General features: G+C 35.6%; 2 protein-coding genes across 2 annotated transcripts in view; one reads left to right on the plus strand and one right to left on the minus strand.

The window, feature by feature from the left end:
* Positions 1 to 19,059, plus strand: part of LOC116342742 — a 33,131-nt gene extending 14,072 nt beyond the window's left edge. Inside the window, exons 2-6 of the mRNA XM_031770462.1 lie at positions 11,787 to 11,870; positions 13,907 to 13,968; positions 15,274 to 15,352; positions 17,362 to 17,512; positions 17,647 to 19,059. Of these exons, the coding sequence (XP_031626322.1) occupies positions 11,787 to 11,870; positions 13,907 to 13,968; positions 15,274 to 15,352; positions 17,362 to 17,512; positions 17,647 to 18,224 (954 nt within the window). The 3' untranslated portion in view covers positions 18,225 to 19,059. The remainder of the gene's footprint in view (positions 1 to 11,786; positions 11,871 to 13,906; positions 13,969 to 15,273; positions 15,353 to 17,361; positions 17,513 to 17,646) is intronic.
* LOC116342741 (elongation factor-like GTPase 1) overlaps positions 1 to 21,515 on the minus strand; it is a 56,707-nt gene that overhangs the window by 34,260 nt on the left and 932 nt on the right. The window contains exons 5-7 of the mRNA XM_031770461.1: positions 20,518 to 21,476; positions 19,391 to 20,451; positions 19,151 to 19,264 (exon numbers count right to left, since the gene is read on the minus strand). Of these exons, the coding sequence (XP_031626321.1) occupies positions 19,151 to 19,264; positions 19,391 to 20,451; positions 20,518 to 21,476 (2,134 nt within the window). The remainder of the gene's footprint in view (positions 1 to 19,150; positions 19,265 to 19,390; positions 20,452 to 20,517; positions 21,477 to 21,515) is intronic.

Raw genomic sequence — 21,515 nt, forward strand, 5'->3', positions numbered from 1 at the left:
ACGTCGTACGTCGTACGTCGTACGTCGTACGTCGTACGTCGTACGTCGTACGTCGTACGTTGTCCGCCGTACGCAAAATTTGTCCATCGATTATCTCACCCCCCAGAAAAGTTATTTGAAATCTGACTTCACGGGATGATTGGGGGTCCCGAGGAATAGAAATCATTAGCTTTTGAGCGACTTTGGTCGATGGAAAAAAATTTCATGCCTGTAGTGATACCTATGAAAAAGAGTCCAATTTTCGTCGAAAAGTCATACTTAATGTAGACTTAAACACTCAAAAATATGTATTGGGGGGTTTTTTGGCACGAGAAAACCGAATCCGATGTTTATTTTGAGATACAATTAAGTTTTAACAGAGTTTCTTTGAAAAAATCGCGAAAAATTTAATTTTTGTATGGGAGCCATGCCTGTATGCTACCTTAATGACGTAAAAATTTGCACAGACTATTTTTCACACAAAAAAATAACATTCTGAAAGTTTGAAGAGATTTCAATCAAAATTAGGGGTACCTCTCATACAAAATTTTCAATTTTTGGATCAAAAACGAATATTTTGTATGGGAGGTGCTCTTACTTTTGCTTAAAATTTCTCCAAACCCTCCGAATGTTATTTTTTTGTGAGAAAAATAGCCTGTGCAAAGTTTCACACCATTAAGGTAGCATACAGACATGACTCCCATATAAAAATCCAAATTTTTTGTGACTTAAGTTATAAAAAGTGTTTCAAAAATAATTTTCATGGCAAAATTAACGTCAGACATATTTTTTATAGTGTTTTGTTAGAAATAGAATACTTTCAAATGTCGTACAAATGGGTTCATCATGAAAGTGTGAAAAATCTCTTTTCTCGAGTACTTCTGCTATTAAATCAAAGAATATTTCGTTGCCAAAGTTGGAACATATTTTTTGGTCTCGGACTTTACGCCGCTTGAAAGGCTTGAAAAATCGAACAAATATTATTTTGAACTTTCTTAATAAAATACACAACTACCACAGTGCGGAAAAGTTCGTCTTACTCCCGTAAGACTCTTTATTTTCTTTCAAAATGCACTTTACAAACAAAATCATACACACAAATTTCAAGCGAACGTCAAACCGACATAAGAAATTAGAACACGTTCGGCTTTCTCAAATGCCTATTTCGATCGCGATGCATATCGCGCGCGCGCCAAACTATTCAATAGCCAATCGCTAGTTCGCTGGTTTATTTTTTTTTCTTTGCTCACGCCGTGGACACGAGTCTCTCTCTCTTTTTACTGTAGCCGTGGATTTCAATAGAATTTGATCTTTTTTCCATAAAATGAAAAAAAAAAAATTGCCAAAGAAGCCAAATCGCCATTCGTCTATATAGTGTTTTATTTTGGGTAAAAAATGGCTTGCGAAAAATCGAGGCTGGAATATATGGCAAACATTATAATAAATCTCGTGCAAATCGCTATCGCGTATATTAATAAAATTGAAAAAGATTCGTGAACAGAATTCATTCGGTGTTTTTTTTTGGTCGTCTTTCTTTCCTTTTCATTTTGTTGCCCGACGTTTATTTGTTGATTTGCCCCGTTATGGAGTTCTATTGTCGAAGCGCAGCTGATATTCTATTCAACATCTGACTGGCATTTGGTAAGCCAAAAACATGGCAACATGGCTATGCACATATACCAATAGCCAAACGACAGAGTCGAAAACGACAATAACAACGACAACAGCAGCACATTTCGTATACATATCATACAATATAACCAATGGCAAAACAATGGACGATCATTTTAATGTTTTGAATCACTATATTCGAGTCGAGTGTTTTGTTTTGCTTCTAATCAATTTGATATCATTTCTTATTGCTTGCTTTTTTTCCGTTTGTCTTCGTCATTTTATTTCATTTATTTACTCAATTGCCAACAATTGAACATTGAGAATCATATCAAACGAATGAAAAATAATACACCGTATGGTTCGGCGACTGACGCGACCACTTTTCGCCTGTATCTTTTTGATTAAAAACCAACGGATTTTTATTTTTGCTCCCGCTGTTGTTGTTTAATAGTTTAGCAGATATAATAATGAGAAAATCAAGACCACAAACTTGCCGATAGAGCCGCAATCGAGTTGGTTGCTTGTGTTTTGTTTATACTTCATTATTCTCTTCTGCTTCGTGTTATATGTTTTGAATGCAGTTAAAAGGCGATAGGCGCGCGTGAAATACATAATCGAATCATTCTAAAATGATTTGGCTGCAAGCGACAAAACAAAGATGATGATAATTACGGTGACGGTGCACATGGGTCGGTAAATGCAATGTGTCAAAAATCTCAAGACAACTGGATTCATAACGTTGTTTAAGTTGTTTTCTGCTTTGAATTCTATTTCGTACAGCATCGAAAAAATCTATGCTCGATCTTCAAATTGAATTTTCAAAAGATATGTCGATTGTAATGTGCACATCAAATGCACGACGAAGCCGGGAAAAAAATTGTAATAATCAACATCGAATTCGGTCAAATACTATATCAAAATTGAGCAATTGATTTGATTCGTGACTTTGAGATTTATGTGTGATTAGTGTGATCGACAAACGAAAATGTGCCTATTTTCGTTTTGAAAATGTGTGTTGCTCATTTCATTCGAAATGAAAATACCATTCAAGAAGTCTTTGATTTAAGTTCTGAAAATTGAATATACACACCGTCATCAACTATTTTTACTGTACACCACGCAGCGGCGTATAATGTTCAGGTTTGAAAATTAGTAGCGGGAATGACATTAGTTCGGGCAGTTAGAAAACGAGTTTACCACAAGAGTTTGATTACACTTAAACCGTGGCATTGTGTTTCGAATCGGTTTAGCAATTGAATGGAAAAAATGTCAAAGATATTCAGTGTTTATTCTGAAATGACACGATGGATTAGCCGTATATAAACAAGCGCTGCTATTAAAATCTACTAGACATTTGACTAATTAATAATTCCAAATGAATGAACTCACGGAGCAAATGTCATGTTATCCTATGGAGTGTGCGCATTTGGAAAACATTTCAATGAATTTGAATCGATAACATTTCAATGATGAACCGTTACATTACTACATTATTATGTTTATAATAGTAATGGTAGTGTAAGAGCTGAGCTTTCTCTCTCTTTCTCTAAATATCTATATATTTTATAAATCAATTTTCATTTAACTCCTCCATTGCCTGCTGTTTCGTTTATTGCGCTGACAGAAGTTTCGATATGTGTTCGATTGCGAGAGCAAGTGAATGGGATAATGAAATTGTTTTCAATGTTGTTTTTCTCTCTATCTCTTCATATTCGTGTGTTTGATTACATCGTTGATAACAGCAAGGCTTAAGTGGCATGAGTAATGTATAGCGAAGATGATGATGGCAACGGCGGCGGCGGCGGCGGCAGCAGCATCAGCAACGGCGGATGACGATCGTGTGGATGCGCCTAGCAAATCGATGTTTTGTGGTGCCATCGTATGTAAATACATTTGTTATAACAAGCCCGTGCTATTTTCGCAACTCCCTCGATGCTGAGCCCACAATTTGCTTGCAATACAGTTTTCTTCTGTCGACAATTTGGTACACATATACAACAAAATAACAGCATATCAAATAAATACAACGATTGAATGCACAACACAGCAGTGTCTTTATCAAACAGCTGCTACATTATACAGATATTTTGTGCCAAAGAATCTGAAGAGCATACACATACACAACAACAACAACAACAAATACAAAAATATTATTTTAATTGTAACCCACAAATGCACTCAGGCGAACCGATTGTTCTTCTCGTTTTGTGAGTGAGTTTACCCTGGTGATGTTGCTGTTATTACTGATGCCTTCGTCGTCGTCGTCATTTCAGCGAAATGGCAAGGCAATGAAGAAAAAAACAAATCTAACCGAAGAAGCAAAACACACTCATACTAAACTAAATATATGCGGAATAATCCAATTCCATTTTTCTCTCGTTCTAGAAATGCGCCAATTTTTTTCTTCTTCTTCTACCTTCTCTGCTTTGATTGCGTTTTGCATTTTCTTCTTCAATACCATCATCGCGTCATCGTCATGATCATTAGCGATGTTTGTTTTTCGCTTTCCTCCGTTCGTCTATTATTACGATTGTTTACATACTTTGTGTGTATGATGATCGTTTGCGCACGTTCCAACTCAATTTGTGTGTATGCATAGAACTTTGCGCAACAAAGTTGCTGCTGTTTCATATATTTCACTTCATATTCATTGTGTACTGTGCATTTATGATGCGTGTACTCTTCCCGATAGATTTTTTTTTGCTACAATGAATGTGTCTAGTTTCTATACGTACATGCAAATTAGTGGTTTGGGTTCTGCACAATAGTCTGCAAATGGTTGAGTGTTCTTTTTTTGAGGGAAATCATTTTCAACAAATAGAAAAATTCGACAACAGGAAAGACAGAACTCTGTAATTTTTGCCTTTCCCAAATTGATTTCTGTGCTTAATTTGATAGGAAATGGAATGGTAGAATGAGTGCAATATCTAGATTTGATGTGTACTTTCAACGGATGTTTCGGATTTTGGCACATTTTTGAATGGTATGAAAAGGTTCACATGTGAAATGGCAACAATACTAAACGGCCAACGATTGAAGCCGATGATAAGGACAATTTTTCTTTCGCTTTTCTCTCTCTCTCTCTCTCTCTCTCTCTCTTTTTCTCTTCAAATTTGAATAAATCTGTGGCGCATTCATACAAAATAAGTACAATTTGAAACGCCTCTGTTTGCATCAATCACTCAAGTGCTCTTTACACGTGCGCAATCCCAACAAATTCAAGACAAAGAAGTAAAAAAAAAACCAACAACCGTACATGGTTTTAAATCTTCCACTTCACTTTTCGAAATTCTTGTGTTTATGAGTGTTTTAATGCATTCGCGTGATATAATCTATCGTCAAAAGTGGCATTTGGATGGTTTGGAAAGCATGCTATTGCCCGCAGTAAAAAATGATTCAAAATGAAAGATCAGAAAGAAAATGTATACGAGGCTATCTCTCACTCGGAAACGGAATGCAATCGCATACGGCGATATACGTACATATGAAATGCAAGTAAAATATCTGCCCTTTCCAGTGGCTTACCAACACAGTTCATCTGGAAAATTGACTTTTGTCAATTCGAGTTCTGTCATTTCTCTCTCCCTCATAAACACCATCCATCTCTCTCTGCTCTATTGCCCGTGAAAGAATGTTATTATTGCCATTGGATCATTAGTGAAACATGACAAATTTTCAAGTACGGCTTAAAAAGTAGGTCCGCGCAAGCGTTCAATAAAAAAGGCGAATACATACACATTCGCACCGTATATGATTATAAATGTACAAAGATTTGATTTGAAATTAATCGCATCGCAACTATTAATGCCGATAATGGGGCAAATGGCGATAATATTTGCTTTAGCAACCAATTCCTGTTGATTTTCCATCATCATATATACGATCGGTTGATATGCTGCCGGCAATGAGAATAAAAATCGTATGTAAATGACTTTTAGTTTGTAAGTCGATTTGATGCGATTAGAAATGTGGTGTATTTTCTTCGACTTTTCTTCGTAATAATAAATGATGGTTCAATGGTAAATGCAATTTTTACAGTTTATATGTCGTAAAAGTGTCGTTTTGAATTGAATTTAAATTTATCAAAATCCACGATCTTAATGAAATGTGCAAATCATCAAATGCGGTCAACCGTCATAGAAAGATACATACAAACACACGATGTGTGGTGTTCAGCACAAAATTTCCGATTTCATGTAAAACGGTTAGCCGTGCTGTTGCTTTTTTCTTTCTTTCTCTACTTCATTCGGCGCAAAAACAAACACTTTTATATTCATAAAACTCTTAAACATCATCAACAACAACACTGGAGCGCATTTCATGTTCAAATCATCACAGTTGTTGTTCAATTCAATGCCATTGTTGTGGATTTTCATCTTTCTGTTGCTCTCTTCATTTACAACATATAATATAATAAGCAACTACGTGCATATGATGAATGCTAAATTTTCTGCAAAGCCATGGCGTACGATGGCGAATAGAGAGGCAAACGTATAGATCGATGTAGGCAAAGAATAAAGCCTACTATATAATATTATAGTATGTGCGCGTCGCTCCTTTGAAAACATAATAAAATAAATTCCAATTCAATTAGGCTTTTTAAGCGAACGATCGCGAGAAAAATCGTATTGAATTCAATTTCGTGCTGGATTTTTTTTATATGGTTCTCTCATTCTCACGTACAATATTTGCTCCGTTTGCATCAACCGAGTTTTTTTTACGCCGCTTTAGCTGTTGTTGTTTTTCTCTCTCTCTCTCTCATTTTGCGAGTTAGAACGAAAAGTTATTATTTTATCAAAGAATCAAGATTATTGAAAGAACACAAAAAAAGCAGCACAGATATAACAGACGCACACACGACAACCACAAAAAATGTGCGTTTGATACATTGCCGTTGCCAGCAATAAAACAAAGTGTGGCATCACTTCACTGTTGGAAATCAGATTGCCTACAATAAAATCTACCGAGGAATACAGAACATTCTGCGCATTTAGTAAAACCATTTGCAACTGTGTATTTTTCAGTTCCATTCGAATTGGGGGGAACATGTTGAAAAAAAAAACAAAGTGATTTTCCTACGAAAAGGAATCTTACAAGTTGGAAATTAGATGTACTAAAACATAAATCTCTTTCGACCATTTGCACACGAGTCCCTTTACATTTTTACCAATAATTGGTCAGAAGCGTTGCGCATACGAGTAAAGCATGAGTATTTTACGAGCATTTCCATGAAATGGATAAGACGAAAACAAAATAAAAACAATCGCTCGGGACGCAGAATATGTGAGAAGTGTGCGCAACACAATAGTGTTTACTCTGACTTACAGCCCAGCCGTGGTGATTTCGTTAAATTTCGTATTGGAGCGAATTTCGGTGCATAAGGGCGATCGCTTAATGATGTTTTGCATTCATCGATCCATGGACGAAGCATGAAATAGTAAAATTCCTTTTTCATCTTATTTTGCTTGATAAATTAAAATTCTTAAATTGGATGATATGATTTACGACTATTGACGTCGGCGGTGGCATTAACCATGGAACACATGCAAACTGATATGTTGCCGCTAAATGTTACAATACAATCAATTTGGACAATAAAATGGCATACGTTTTGAAGAAAAAAATATACAGACAAAAAAGACACGACGCTGTCTGGAAATTGCATGGGTTAAATGTATTTTTCTCTTCTTTAATGACCTGAAAATCTTGATGGATTTGCTCCCATCCGATTCGTGTGTGCACACAGTGCAACAAATTTTCTTTTCACCACTGACATGTATACTTTTCATTGTATTTCATCCCATTTAGTATGCAAAAATATTATCGGCACGTCAAATTCAAGCAGTTATGAGCACTTTCCATCGTCATGCCATCCATAAATAAGACCAAAAAATATGTGAAATTATGAATAAAATCCGCAAATAATCGATGATGATCTTTTTGTTGGTTAAAAAAAAATAATAATCCATCATTAACATATATATCTATATGAGTTGTGTTAGAATTGTTGGTTTTTTTTGTCTAGTGCATATTCTGTTCGGTGAACGTATGACAGATCCATTAACCGCTACTTCACTATAAATTATTCACACTTTCAAAAAAGGGAAATCAATTTTATAGCCTTAAAATTTCAACCATTGTAAAATGAGCGCAACGCTCAGGCCAAAACACACACACACACATACAAATGCGTCCGTACGGTACGGTTCGAGTGTTGAGTGAATGTGATGTGACTGGATCTATTCAGTAAAATGGAAGTTTGTAGAATGTATTTTGTGCACGATAATTTTAATGGCATTTGAAATAATTGCTTCATAACAAATCAAGTCCAGCGCTAAACCGTACGTCAACGGCATAGATGACCACCTTTACCACTAGAGGCAATAGAATCAATAAAAATAAATGACTGTGATGACTATGTTTTTCATACACACACCCATAAAAATTATGCAATTCTCTCCGCTCAATTGGCGATTTCGCCTCTTGCTGTGCATTTTATTCCTGGTGATTATTTAACGTGAATTGGATAAGAACACAAAAATCCACAGTGAAGAACATTAAATTAATTAAATGCCCACATTACATCGTGTGCTGCCGTCACATCATTAGTTCTATTGTGCGTTGTTGTTTTTTATGTGCATGTGGGGGCTAAAAGAATCACTGTGCACGGTTGATCGATTTTAGTGCCGCAAACACACGCTCACATCTACGCGAATTCAAAAGTGGTTTTTTGAGCATTGAACGTTTCGGGAAAACAATGTGACTTTCACTCGTAAAAGTTGCACTCTTGTGCAAGAGTCCGTAGCAAATGCACAAATTATACCGTGAATATTCAATTCTGTCGATATGTCTGCACGCGAAGTAGAAGATTTTACTTTTTGTTCGCTATTGTGTCTTGTGCATCTTTTCTTTCATCGTCTGTTCGATAATTTTTTGAACTTTCTGATGTGCTGTGCTGTGAACTATGGCGAAGGTTTTGGCGTTTTCGGTTCTTTTGCCATTTTGTGCAATTTTCAACAATGCCAAAGCCCATGACCAATTAAATTCTCTTGGGAAAGAATAACTTCTAATAACTTTGAAAGAAAGTAATGTTATTTGCAGTTTCAGTGTTTTTCTTCATCATTTTCGGTGAACCCCAACCAATTTTGATTGCACGTACGACTCGGACGCTGTGTACATATCGAAAACAAATCGCGCACACATTTTTTTTGCTTTCCAATGGTTTTTTTTTTTTCTTTCACAGAGATTTACTGGTTTGCACGTTCTGGTAACGCTTCATTCGGTCTGTAGCATTGTAATGGCAAATGCATGTTTTGAATATCTCTTTCGGTCAGCATTTAAAATCAATTTTTTTCTTCTCATCGCTGTTTTATTGAATTAGATACACACCGGCATAAGAGAGAAAAAAATCTACTTTCAAATCAATACGCTTGTTATCCATACAGAATTTTGTTCATTTCATATAGAGATAAGTAAACGAATGAGCATCGAATCAATGGGATAATACTGAATGCTTCGGCGGCAATCATGCCCATAGAAATGATACAGCTTTGGTCAAACATTCATACCTCTTTTTTTCAATTATCTACGAAAATATGAATTGATATTCTATAGAGGAGCTGGTTTTTATTGTGCAGCATTGAAAAATCACGACACAAAGCAGTACGGACAGTTCTTAAGCCAGGAAAATCGTATTCGATATTGTTTCGATTTTGGTGAATCGAAAGATATTCGAAAGAAATGTCTTACCAAAATCGGACGTTGTTGATTCATTTGAAATTGCCGAAAAAGTGAAAACTTCGGGCGGCATATTCTTCAAATGCAATATGAAATTGAAAGCCACTTTTCACTTTTCTTCATTTAATTACCACGAAAATACCACCAACGCAACTATATGCAGATTTTTTTCCCAAAAATTATCTAGAATTCCATTTTCGATGTGTGTTCGGGTTTTTGTTCACTTTCAAAATCATTTAATCTTGAACTTTCATTTGAATTTGGCAATAATGCCATAGCAATTTCATTGTTATGTATGAGATCAAAATTAAATTGCCAAATTCAAAAATAAGAGAAAAAAGCATATGAGATCACAATAGAATGTAAAAGAGAAAATTTTCAGGTGATAATTTGCGAAAAAAAAGCATTTCTGTCAATTTGAAGTGAGAGAGAAAGATAATCAGATTTCTACAACGAGCCATAGTTTCTTAATCATTTGTTGAGTGTTTTATTTGCATAAAATGGGTTTTATAAAAGGCTCAATAAAATCAAGATTAACTTGTTCTCCCGCGCCAATCAAAACAAAATTGCTCGACCAACTGGCCGCTATTTAAATTATTTTATTAACTCGATCTCATTTCTGTTTTACCGTATATCTGTTGCATGTTTCATTAGATCGAATCGTGGCAATAATTTCAACGGAAATGCGTTGAAAAAACTGACAAAACTGTCTCTCTTCAATGAAAATGGCAGTGGCATTTTAGCAGAGTTGCGGTGTAACTTTCAAAACAGTAAATTGTCGAGCGTCGACAGTTTTTTTGATACGACCTGAAAACCGAGTAAAACAAAAGAACCAAATGCTTGCGCACATCGAACGAGAGAGAGAGAGAGAGAGAGAGAGAGAGAAAATTAATACTTTTCTATATGTATGATTCTATTGGAATGGTTGTGGCAGAGAAGGTTCGCAACCTCTTAATTTCATTACTTTAAATTGCGTTATTGTTCTTTCACACGTCGATTTGCGGTGGTTCGGCGCCAAGTGAAAATGAGAATCGTAATCTGTCACTAATAGATGTTCTGTAATTTCGTTTTGCCTTTTTTTCAATTAGTTTTCTATATTGTGGTTCTTCGTGCTTGGTTTTCTGATTTTCGATCGTGATCATCGCATGTGATTCCACACAAATGATTTATTGCAAATGCTTTACGTTTCATTTTGACAAATTTTGTTTTGCGGTTCCGTAAGATTCACACTCTCACACGCGCCATTTCGTGCTACCAGACATGAATTTTTGCATGAAAATTTCTCTTTTGACCGCGTGTGGAGGAAGTGAGCGTGATCTTGAAAGTGATCATTTCAAATCGTGTGATACGCATGCTCACTATCATTGAACGTGATTTGGATTTTATTTTGAAAGCAATTAATCGACGCTGAATAAAAGCAACACATCGATTTTCTATTGTAAAAGCATACAGAATCATGCATTCTATATGAATATACCCAAAATGAGAATATACGGACCATTTTGAATGTTCGAAATGAAAATAAAAAATATATATCCTTTAGCTTGACGTGGGAATTCACATTGGGGCGCAGCGGGTCAGTTGCATTGTGCATATTACTCGTTAAGCGCAGTAGTTAAAATTGACTTCGTCTCACGTTATTCGCATTAGATAAGCACACGAAAAACTATTCATTTGATGTTAATTGGGTTATGCCAGTCATGAATTATGCAGATGGATTTACTGTTCGGCAACGTATTGTAAATGACTGCAATAAATCGATTCAGAAACATTTTTCACCGCTAGCCTAGCGCAAATGAGTGTAGCACCGTTTCTTGCATGTCGATCGTGTGATTTTCTGTTTACTTAGGTACCATTTTATTTTCCTGGTACCGCGTTCAATTCCAAAACACTTCTTTGTTTAAATCTCACAACCGGGCGATTTCCAATCGATTAATCTTTTACTTAAACTGAAAATATCGGCAAAATTATTATTACAATAAACGTTTACATTGGCTGTCTTTTTAAAAAGCCACTTTTCCTTGCGTTGGACTGATGTGTGTGTGTATTCAACTTTTTCAATAATCAAGATTGAACTTGAAATGATTTATCGCGCAATTGATTGTTTTTTTTCACTAGGCGCACAGCACGTGTAATAGTAAGTGTGCCCAAATGTAGGTGTAACAAGTTCTATGCATTTCAAACGAGTGGAAATACTTTCTTTGCTCTTAAAACGTGTAATAGGCCTAGGAAATATCATGCGAATAGTGCAAAATACTCGTAAAATAAATTCCTTTCTTTTCGATAAGTTTTGAAATTTATACGGTGCTCTTGTGGCCAGCACTTCATTCATCGACTTGGAAAAATTTACACACTGTTTATATGGGTCTTTCACTCATTCCGATTTACAATAGTATATTGCAAGTTTTTAATAAATTTTCTAATTAGGATTTTTTCTTCTAACCTTTCTTTTACAGCCACAGTCAATAAAACCGACTAAGTATCACTTTTATCCACATAATCAACATATTTACGTATTACCCGAATGCGCCATTCAACAGGTAAGAGTTAATGAAATAAGTATTGAAATTTATCGGTAAAAGTAATTGCAAGAAGAGAAGAAAAAAAACAACACCGATGTGCGGCTCTTTGTTTTTAATTAGAAAAGCACATAAAGCAGTCACATTTACAGCCAGATCGTAGGCCAGCTCAACAACAACAGCAAAAAATAGAAAGTTGAGTGACAAGAGTCAAATCGTTCTCTCAGAGTTTCACACATCATCACGTTCAAATTGGGCTATCATCAAACATCTTCAAGACCCTTGCCATAATTTATGCACTTAAAACAAAACAAAAAATCGAATGTATACAATTCTCGACGACACCAAAGCATATTTATCGCCAATAATAATCAGCACCTCTGACAAGTCAAACCACAAAAAATCGCATCGTTGTTGTGACCCGTCAAAAAAATAACACACATACGATTCATCCATCGATGAATGTAAACTAGTTTATGGCCCTAGAACAATGAGAATCGAATCGTTGGATGCACGAACGCCATGATCAAAAATTTACTTTGATTTTCGTACATATATATATCGCTTGTACTTGATGAAGAGTGAAAAAGAATGTGGCGCCCATTTTACTTTCATTTCAGACAAGCAAGAAAACAAAAATAGTAACAACAACCGTCGAGAGAAATTCTCATATCAACCGATCTATCATTGGCGAAAGAAATGTACTATAAGTTTTATCTAATGGTGGTATGTTGGAAAAAAAATCGAAGAAGGTCAATCGATGTTGAACTTTGCCTTGAAAAAATATTATGACTGGAAATTGGTTAAATTGAATCTGTGCAGGGAAAAACGCGCTTACTCGCTTATTCGCACCGCATTCGACCTGATTCAATTGCAATCGAACATGAGTGCAATAGAAAGAGTGGAAGGGAGAGAAAGAAATGTAGAAAATGAAGAAAAATCAATTTCTGATCGGTGATCACTGTTCCATATTTATGGTGTTGATAATAATAATATTCATTTAACGAACAACCACAACAATAATGAATGTTTCACGTCAAACATGCGATAGCCGATGTTGTTTCGGCATTCAAGGTGTTGTAAAACAATAAAAAACCATCAACTTCGAACTAGCAATTTGCCAGTGGTGTGTATGTGCTGTTAATGTCCGTGAGATGAAATCACTTTTTACGATGTCTTTTGTGTCGACACCGCGTTGATTCGATTTTTCGCTCGAGGTGGCTCGCTAACATCACAGCCATCCAATGCAACAATAATAAAATAACATTCGCATTCGGCTCCTCACACTGATGTGTAGCCATCCGTTAACGTAAGTGTGATAAATGTAACGAACGAGCACACTGTTTGGTGATACGGATCTTGATTTTTTGTTTTGTTTTTTTTTTTTTTTTTTTTTTTTTTATCTAAATGAGCACTTTTTATTGCTCTAATTTTCTGATGTGCATCGCATAGCCGAAAAGAGTGCAACGACTTGTGCAAAGCAATGCGAATTGAAATTCTGTAATATTAGCAAAATGGCCAATAGATCGTTAAATGGACTTTCATAATTTTGATTCGATTTACTATCTACAATGTATCGTATACACTTTGCACTGCGCACTTGCGCACACCGAATGATTGGTACGCGAATCATTTCATTCGAGAGAGCGGCTCTTGGCTTGATTTTGGCCGCGCAAGAAATGAAAAAAAAAAAATCTTCACCACAATTTGATTTGCTCGATTGAATTACATTGGCACGATGGTGCATCACAATTTGATTGGCCGTGCTCGCAAATTGTGATTGGGTGCGCCGGTGCATTTTGCATTTCCGTGCATTTGATTTGTATTTGATACATTTTGTGATTGCATTTCTTGTGCTTTGGCCGTTTGGCCGACGATTCTTTTTCTTTTCTACTATCTTTCTCTCTCTCTCTCTTTTTCTCTATTAGTTTCAATTTAACTTTAACTGAAATGTTTTTGTTGCTATTTCTTCTTATTATAGTCGTTGTTGGTATATTTTATTTATTTATTTTCTGATGTTCATTCTCTTCCTCTTTTCACTCCATTCAAATACGCAGGTATGCAACACAGTTTACGTGAGACTCAACTACACGCAACCATTATGCGCGTGTCCATCCAGGTAAAGAAAAAAAAAAACAACAACCAGCAACTACAACTTACAAGCAAACACACAGATTACGTAGTATTTTTTCTAATTTACATGTTAGATGCATGCTTTTCTTTTCACTCAAACGATCGTTGCCCGGACTCGATTCGTTTCGTTTGTTTGTTTGATTTGAAACAGACGATAATCACGTTTTCGATTTGAATCAATGTTCTTGAGTTGAAGAAAAAAAAATAACGAAAACAAAAAAAAGCAAATTGGAAGTTAGATGGAATTTCGCGTTTGCCGCAGAAAATTGGCATAATGAGTTTGAGCGAATCGATTGAATCGTGGTCGCTTCATTTGCAATATTCGTGTGCAATTGCCGTATAGATCGATTGCATTGCGATATTTTTCTCTCTATTGAATCGGTTTGTCAAAGCCCAAGACATAAAACTTGATGCAATTAGTGTCATAATGCTTTTATCTCTCATTGAACCAAAGTACTTTATAATTCTCATTGCTTTTTTGCCTATCCCTCGCGAACCTAAATAAAAAGCCGAACCACGTCGATTTTTCATCCAATTGATACCAAGCCCATTGCTCATCGCCTACACGACAAAACAAATACAAAAAAGAGTTTGCCTCATCTCAAATAGAGAAAACAATATTTCCCATTCAAAATCCGGCTGCAATCAATAAAAACGTCTATTATACGGTAATAAATCGTTTTGAAATAAATTTTTGTATCAAGTAAGAGCGGGCGAGATAGACAGAAAAATAGACAGCGTACCAATCGAGTAAGCCACAGTGCGATGCTCGATTGTAAACAATTCAAAAATTTCAAAATGCCAAAAGGCATATAATTTGAAACTTTCATTGTAAGAAATGCCATAAAAACCGGGTAGAATCTATTTTCTATTTTATCCATTGTAAAAAAAAGACGACTATGCAAGAAAAAAAGCAACACGTACATATTGATTTCTGTCAAGCGGTTAGTGTTTTTTCTTTCACTTTTGTCTTCGGAATCGTTTGACAGATCTGGTTCAATGTGGACTGCGTGATCGTTCCGCATTATGCACACATCTATTCTGCCATCGTGTGAAATTGCAGCAAAAGATGATTGAAAAATAAAATGACGTAAAAAGAACGCCACGTTCGTATCAAATTTTGTTTCTTTTTCTTCGCCTCAACATTGGTGCTCCCTATTTAGTATTATTACGGTCTCTTTTGTGTGATATGAATTATGATGTTTATTTTGTGGCCTGATGGTAATTTTACAATCATTCGTTATGTCTTTTTTTTCTCTTTTTTTTCGTTCTCTTTCCGTTTTCGTTTCAGATATCGCGATCCATGTTCGGCCAGTATTGATGAGGATGATTTGCATACGACGAAATTGATTGGCGATCCGCAAAAAAGAGTAAGTATCTCCCATCGTCTTGAAGAGAGGAAATAACGTGACTTTTTCGCAAATTAAGTCGACTTTTTCGCCTCCAGTTGCAATTTAAACGTTTTTGTTTTGTAAAAATGATCGAGAGGCAGCTAGACGTTGACAAGACAAAATCAAAAATCGTGCCAAATGAAAAATCTTGCGCACAAAAATTTGGCACCGAGCATAGAGTGTGAGAGAGAGACAAACGGATAAAAGGCTTGTTCATTCAATTCGGTTGTTGTTGCATAGAAAATGCTGATGTACTCAGTTATTTCATGTCACTTTTTCCGTATGTAATTTGGAGTAAATGCATCACTGTGCGCAATGACGAAGTGAAACGCAGTAAACGATCGATAAAAGAGAGCTTTAATAAATTGCTAGATTTTGAGTCGTTCATTATATGATGATGATGATGGTGAAGGAAAAAAATTTATCTATTTATCTGTCTGTCGATGTATGGAAAGCCGACAAATACACAAATACATACAATTTCCGCCATGGAATAGAATACAGAATTATTTCCGAAAGAATCATAATTTAGTTTATCAAATTCATCATCGTTAGTTGTGTGTAATGACTACGTACCTACACACAATGTTCCTATCTTTATTACACGCTTTTTGTGTGTTTGCCATCGTTTTTATTGTTAGATCATCATTATCATCGTTCGCTAAAGTCGGCTCTCTATCTCTCATCGCACAATATCGTTCGTAAGAATTGAAAACTGTTGCAACGCACACACACACCAACCATCCAGCAAGAGATCAAGAGAAGCAAAAACTTCGAATCGAATGGAAAATGGTGCGATCAAGAGGAAATAAAAATGATGTTTTGGGCTCTGTCCTAAAGATGTGTATGAATGTGCATAATGTATTCATATATTATGCTTTATTTTCTCGCTCAATAAACAAATGTTGTGAATTTTTTTTCGCCTGCTCACAGTACTGTTGATTTTTTTCTACTCCTCTGTTCTATATGTATTGCCGAATGGCAAAGGGAATGAAAAGAGCACAAACACGTGCATACACACACATCGAGAATTCGCTTGTGCTCTCGTATAATTTATACATTTTCATCGAGAGCAGAAGAGAAGCTGCGAATAGAAGTAATCAAGCAATGATAAGATTTAGGTCATATACATAAATACAGAGTAAATATTTTGAAGGAGAACGAGATAGAGAGAGAGAGAATCATGTACAACATTTTGACTGCAGAGCGGAATAGATGAAACATAAAATCACGTCAGCTAAAACACAACAAAAGAAGCAGAAATAAACAAAAAAAGAAGAACATTTCGCGAACATTGTGGAATTGTTTCGTGTGCGCGCGCACACACGTCGTTTTTCCATAAGTTCCCATTTTTTTTACCTTTATTCTTTCAGCATCTGAGACTCTCATACACATAACACAATATGCACAGATATTAATAGTGGCAAGAAAATGGCAATATAAAAAAAATATATGAATAGAAACAAAGTCATAGACGAAAAACGATGCAGAAAGAAAAATTGGTTTTCTTTTCTTTTTCTGTTGTTTTATTCGGTTTAAATTCAAGTGTACTGAATAAATATGCCGCCAGTGTTCTTGATTTTTTTTTTCGTCATCGTTCACTTTAACATTGGCTGACGTCCTGTATTGTTTGTCTCTCAGCGCTTACATTGCCGATTACATACATGTACTATAACACATAAAACGTAATACAAGTAGCAATTCATTAGGTCATGAGTTAGTTTTTGGAATAAAATCAAAAGGTTAAAAAACTACGCCGTTTGTCGACACACACACACTTGTGTGATGATGCCGTTTTTACATGAACGTGATGTGTTTGTTTTCAATTAAATGTTGCGATGACGGCAGAAAGCAATTGAACTGTATTCAAATGATTTGATAAATTGAAAATGTAGTCAGCTTTTGTTCCATCTTTTGTCATCATCGTTCGTGCATTGACAGTATGATTTTCAATTTTCGCTTTTTTAATTTTATCTTTGATTTCTAAGGCTATCACATTGGCGAAAACATGCGAAGCAACTACGGAGATGAGAGAGTGTCGCACACCACGTGATTGGTCTTTGTTGGCACTGCAAAATATTCGAACGGGAAAATCACACTATTTGGTGATTTGCAAATGTCCCGATGCATACAATTTGGGTGAGTGTTTTGTTTTTCAAATGAAAAATATATATCATCATTGTTTCATTTAACATTTGATGATTCGAAAATGTAAATTCCAACCGAAATATGATATTTGAATTCGTTTTTTGTTCAATTAAAAAAAAACACAGAGGGGCCGATGGCACACGATCAACCAACGTATGCGAGTGTACCGGGCATTCGAGTGTTTGGAATGATGTGTGTGAAACCGTCGGGCGAAGTGAACAATGGATATCATATTCAACGGCCTGTACCGCCAAAACGCAATCAATACCTTCAATCACAAGCGTCATATTACAATCGTTTCAAAAAGCATACACTCTCAAAACTGACGGCACAACAAAAAACCAATGAAAATGGATCAAATCTATCAACTCAATCGTCCGATTCGGCCGATTTCACCACCCGAGGAATCAGTATAGTTCCAGCAAATACCGAGGCTCGAGAAGAAGAATTAAATGAAAGTTCAAACGAAGGAGAAGAAGTTCCATCGAGTACATTCGACGCATTGTCCAGTTCGTACAGCACAACAATTTCATCGACTGATAGCGTACCAACGGAATCAGCCACAGACACAACGAGTCGAAAGAAACGGAACATCGATGAAAGTGCAACATTCGAACCAAGTAGTCGAATCAAACGATCCGATTGGCCAGACATTCCATGGGATGAAATTAGCCAACAAATCAAAGACATTCAATGGGATTAAGTGAATAAAATGATTTACAAAAAAACTGATCTGAACTGAATGTCACACTGTGTTCACCATCGAATTTTCACAAATTTTAAACGAAAATGCTATGAGAAATCAATAAGCAAATAAAGGCGACACCTGAACAAACAAAAATAAGACTTTTCACACAAGGAAAAATGCCATCCACAAATTTTCCCACTTCCACTTCTCCATCGAAACCACGTCGTCACGCCACAACTTCACTTTTTTTTATACAATTCCATATTTTGTGTAATTTTAAACAATTTGAAACTATTTGAAATTGAATCAATTTGCTCGACATTTGAATTGCAAAGAGAGAAAAAAAATAACAAAACGAGAATTTAATGGCTTGGAAACATCGATTAAAAATGATGAAATTGAAGTTAAATCATAAAATGAAATAAATTATTTGTTTTAGAATTTGAAGAAAAAGCGAGTCTTGAAAACACACACACTTTCGAATAGTAGACTACAATTTTTTATAAATATATATATATATATATGTGTATTCAAAAGTATTATCAACACGCATTCAAACATTCAACTCAACTAACCGAGATGTAATACTTTGTAACAGTTTCTATACATAAGGATTAATTTATATTAATTTATTTTAAAATTAATTTTTTTTGTTCGATTTAGGCAATTTTGTTTTAAAATACTGACAATCATGATACATATATGTAACGTGGAACGATGATGATTGATGATGATGATGAAATTACGATTTAAGTTTTAAATTCATAAGATCGATTCTATTTATAAAAAGAAATAAAAATGGCAAAACTGAAAAGCCTGATTTAATTTTCGGATTTTCATTACAAGGAAATATTGAGTGTTTCTGTTATGATTGATTCCAGCATTGAACGTATACCATACACGTTTATTATATTTATGCATAAAAATACTAGGTAACTTACCTAAAACTTCATTTGAAACGATAATTGAGCAGCTGTACATGGGTGTGACCAAGCGTTGTGGTTGATTTTGAAAGGCTTTGCGACACGCATCTTTAATTAGTGATATAAGTTGACCTGACGAGAAAAAACAACATAACAAATCACATTTTGATTTTGCTTCACTCTAACTTAAATGTAAATTTCGAGCTAAAAAAAAGTTGACTATAAAACATTAAATGCAATGCTTGAAATAAGGCTTACCGGCAATCGATCCAATTGACAAACTAGACTCATCATTCTCATTTATGACCCACTCCTCGACCAAAAAGCAAACGCCGTGCATTGGCTCTTCGCACAGCGGTCCAGCTGCTGTTGCCAATTGATATCCGTTCAAAAGTGAATTTTCCAAATCATATCTTGCATCTCGGCCCGATCCATCATTCAAATTCGATTTGGCCGTTCCGTCAAATGAGCTCCAAACATGTTGATGTTTAAAATCGGTTAAATTGATTAAAATATTTGTGCCGCACTTTTTCGGTCCAAATGACCAAATTAAATCAATTAAATCGTTTCGTTGGAAAATGTCTTGATCTTGGCCATTTTCTTTAAATGCCACCGCAAGCTGTTCACGGAATTCTTTAAGCCGATTCTTTGTGCGATCGCTTAAATCAATAATCTGTGTAGCTGATCTCAAAAGTTCATAGTTTGATTCAATTAAATCAATAACATTTTTTGGCAATGGAAGCGCCACCATTTTAATACAACATTGTTGATTTGCCGTGTGAATTACAACACTTTTATCTGCTTTCTTTTCTTCGGCGGTCAAAACAATCTCTTCATTCACCATATCAAGTTTGGCTTGTCTTACAATTGTTTCTCGCAACGGTACTATTGGCAGCGACACATTTATTGCGCATTTTGCGTATTCACGCTCCAAATCGTAAACACATCGCTCCAAATGAACTTCGCCCAATGTCACCAAAACATGTTCACCATTTTCTTGGACAATTACCTGAACACAGGCATCAGCTTGATTTAGTAGTTTTAATCCTTTTTTCAATTTCGGTAAATCGGTGATGTTTTTTGGTTCCACGGCAACACGGTAAATTGGAGTGGCCATTATAGTTAAATCACAAAATGACGAACAAAATGGATTGCTCGATAAGGTTGCCGTTTTCAACACTTGCTCTTGCAATCCTTTGATGCCAACAATGTTGCCGGCCGGCACTTCTTCCAACTCTTCCAATTCCTTGCCCATTAACATGTACAAATTTTCGATGGTTACTTCTTTAACGTATGGCGATGACGTTGGGTCGGCCAGACTAAAAAATGGTAGAAAAGAACAAAATCAATAATAAGAAAAACTACTATTCTTATTAGAAACTCACTCAACAATCGAACTGGGATCATGTTTCGGTGTCAATGCATAGATTTTTGAGCCTTTTTTCAGCGTTCCACTATACACCCGGGCGAATGCAATGAAAATGTTATCGTCCTCATCCTTTGGAATTTCATCGACTTGATCCTTATCTTTAGTTTCATCTTCTTTTTTATTTTCACTTGAATTTGTGTCATCCAATGAAATACCGGCTAATTTTGCTTCCAATTCGTTATTTCTTTGTTGTAACCTTTGTTTTGCCAATTCACGTCTTCGTTCAATTTCCTCGCGTGTTAGTGGTTTTGGTTTATTTTCCGGTAATACTGATTTATTTACTGCAATCATTTTCGAAATATAGGCAATCACAGTCTCACTTTCAGCACTGGAATTCATGAACTCGGTTTTTAATGCTTGTGTTTGTGTTGGAAGTGCTTCAAAATTTTGATTTAGTGAGCACATCAATTGCGTTGCTTTTTCGTCGGATAGTTTTCCGGGGTGGGGACATAAACGTACTACCATTTCAAGTAAAGTTCGTTCAAGTGGTAACCATTGTGAAAAAATTGATTGAATATGCACTTTTGGATCGGTCGAACGTAAATCTCGTGTTGTTATTTTAATACCCAATTTCTCAGCGATGTCTGGGATTTTCTCTTTATCTTTTCGCACGGCAATCAACTCATACAAATTCCATATATTTTCCAATACGAACTGCACGAACATTGGTTTTTTCGCTTTCTCTTGTGCACCTTTCATACACTCCTGCTTTTTGGTATTGTAGTAATAATCACCCCACAATACCTGCTCCAATTTATCAACAGAAATATTTAGCTTGCTTGCATATACCTCAGCAAAGTCTCGAATACGAAAAGCCCAACCGTCGATGGCCGATGAAAACAGGACATTTCCACTTTCTGGTGTAAAATATATCGCAGAATCATCGCAGTCTTCCAAAGCAGAAATCTGATCGTTCTACATGAGATAAAAATGGCAAAAGTATTTTGAATCAAA

This window comes from Contarinia nasturtii, unplaced genomic scaffold (assembly GCF_009176525.2).
Source record: "Contarinia nasturtii isolate CC-2019 unplaced genomic scaffold, AAFC_CNas_1.1 Cnas_scaffold_928, whole genome shotgun sequence".
NCBI classification, from domain to species: Eukaryota; Metazoa; Arthropoda; class Insecta; order Diptera; family Cecidomyiidae; genus Contarinia; species Contarinia nasturtii.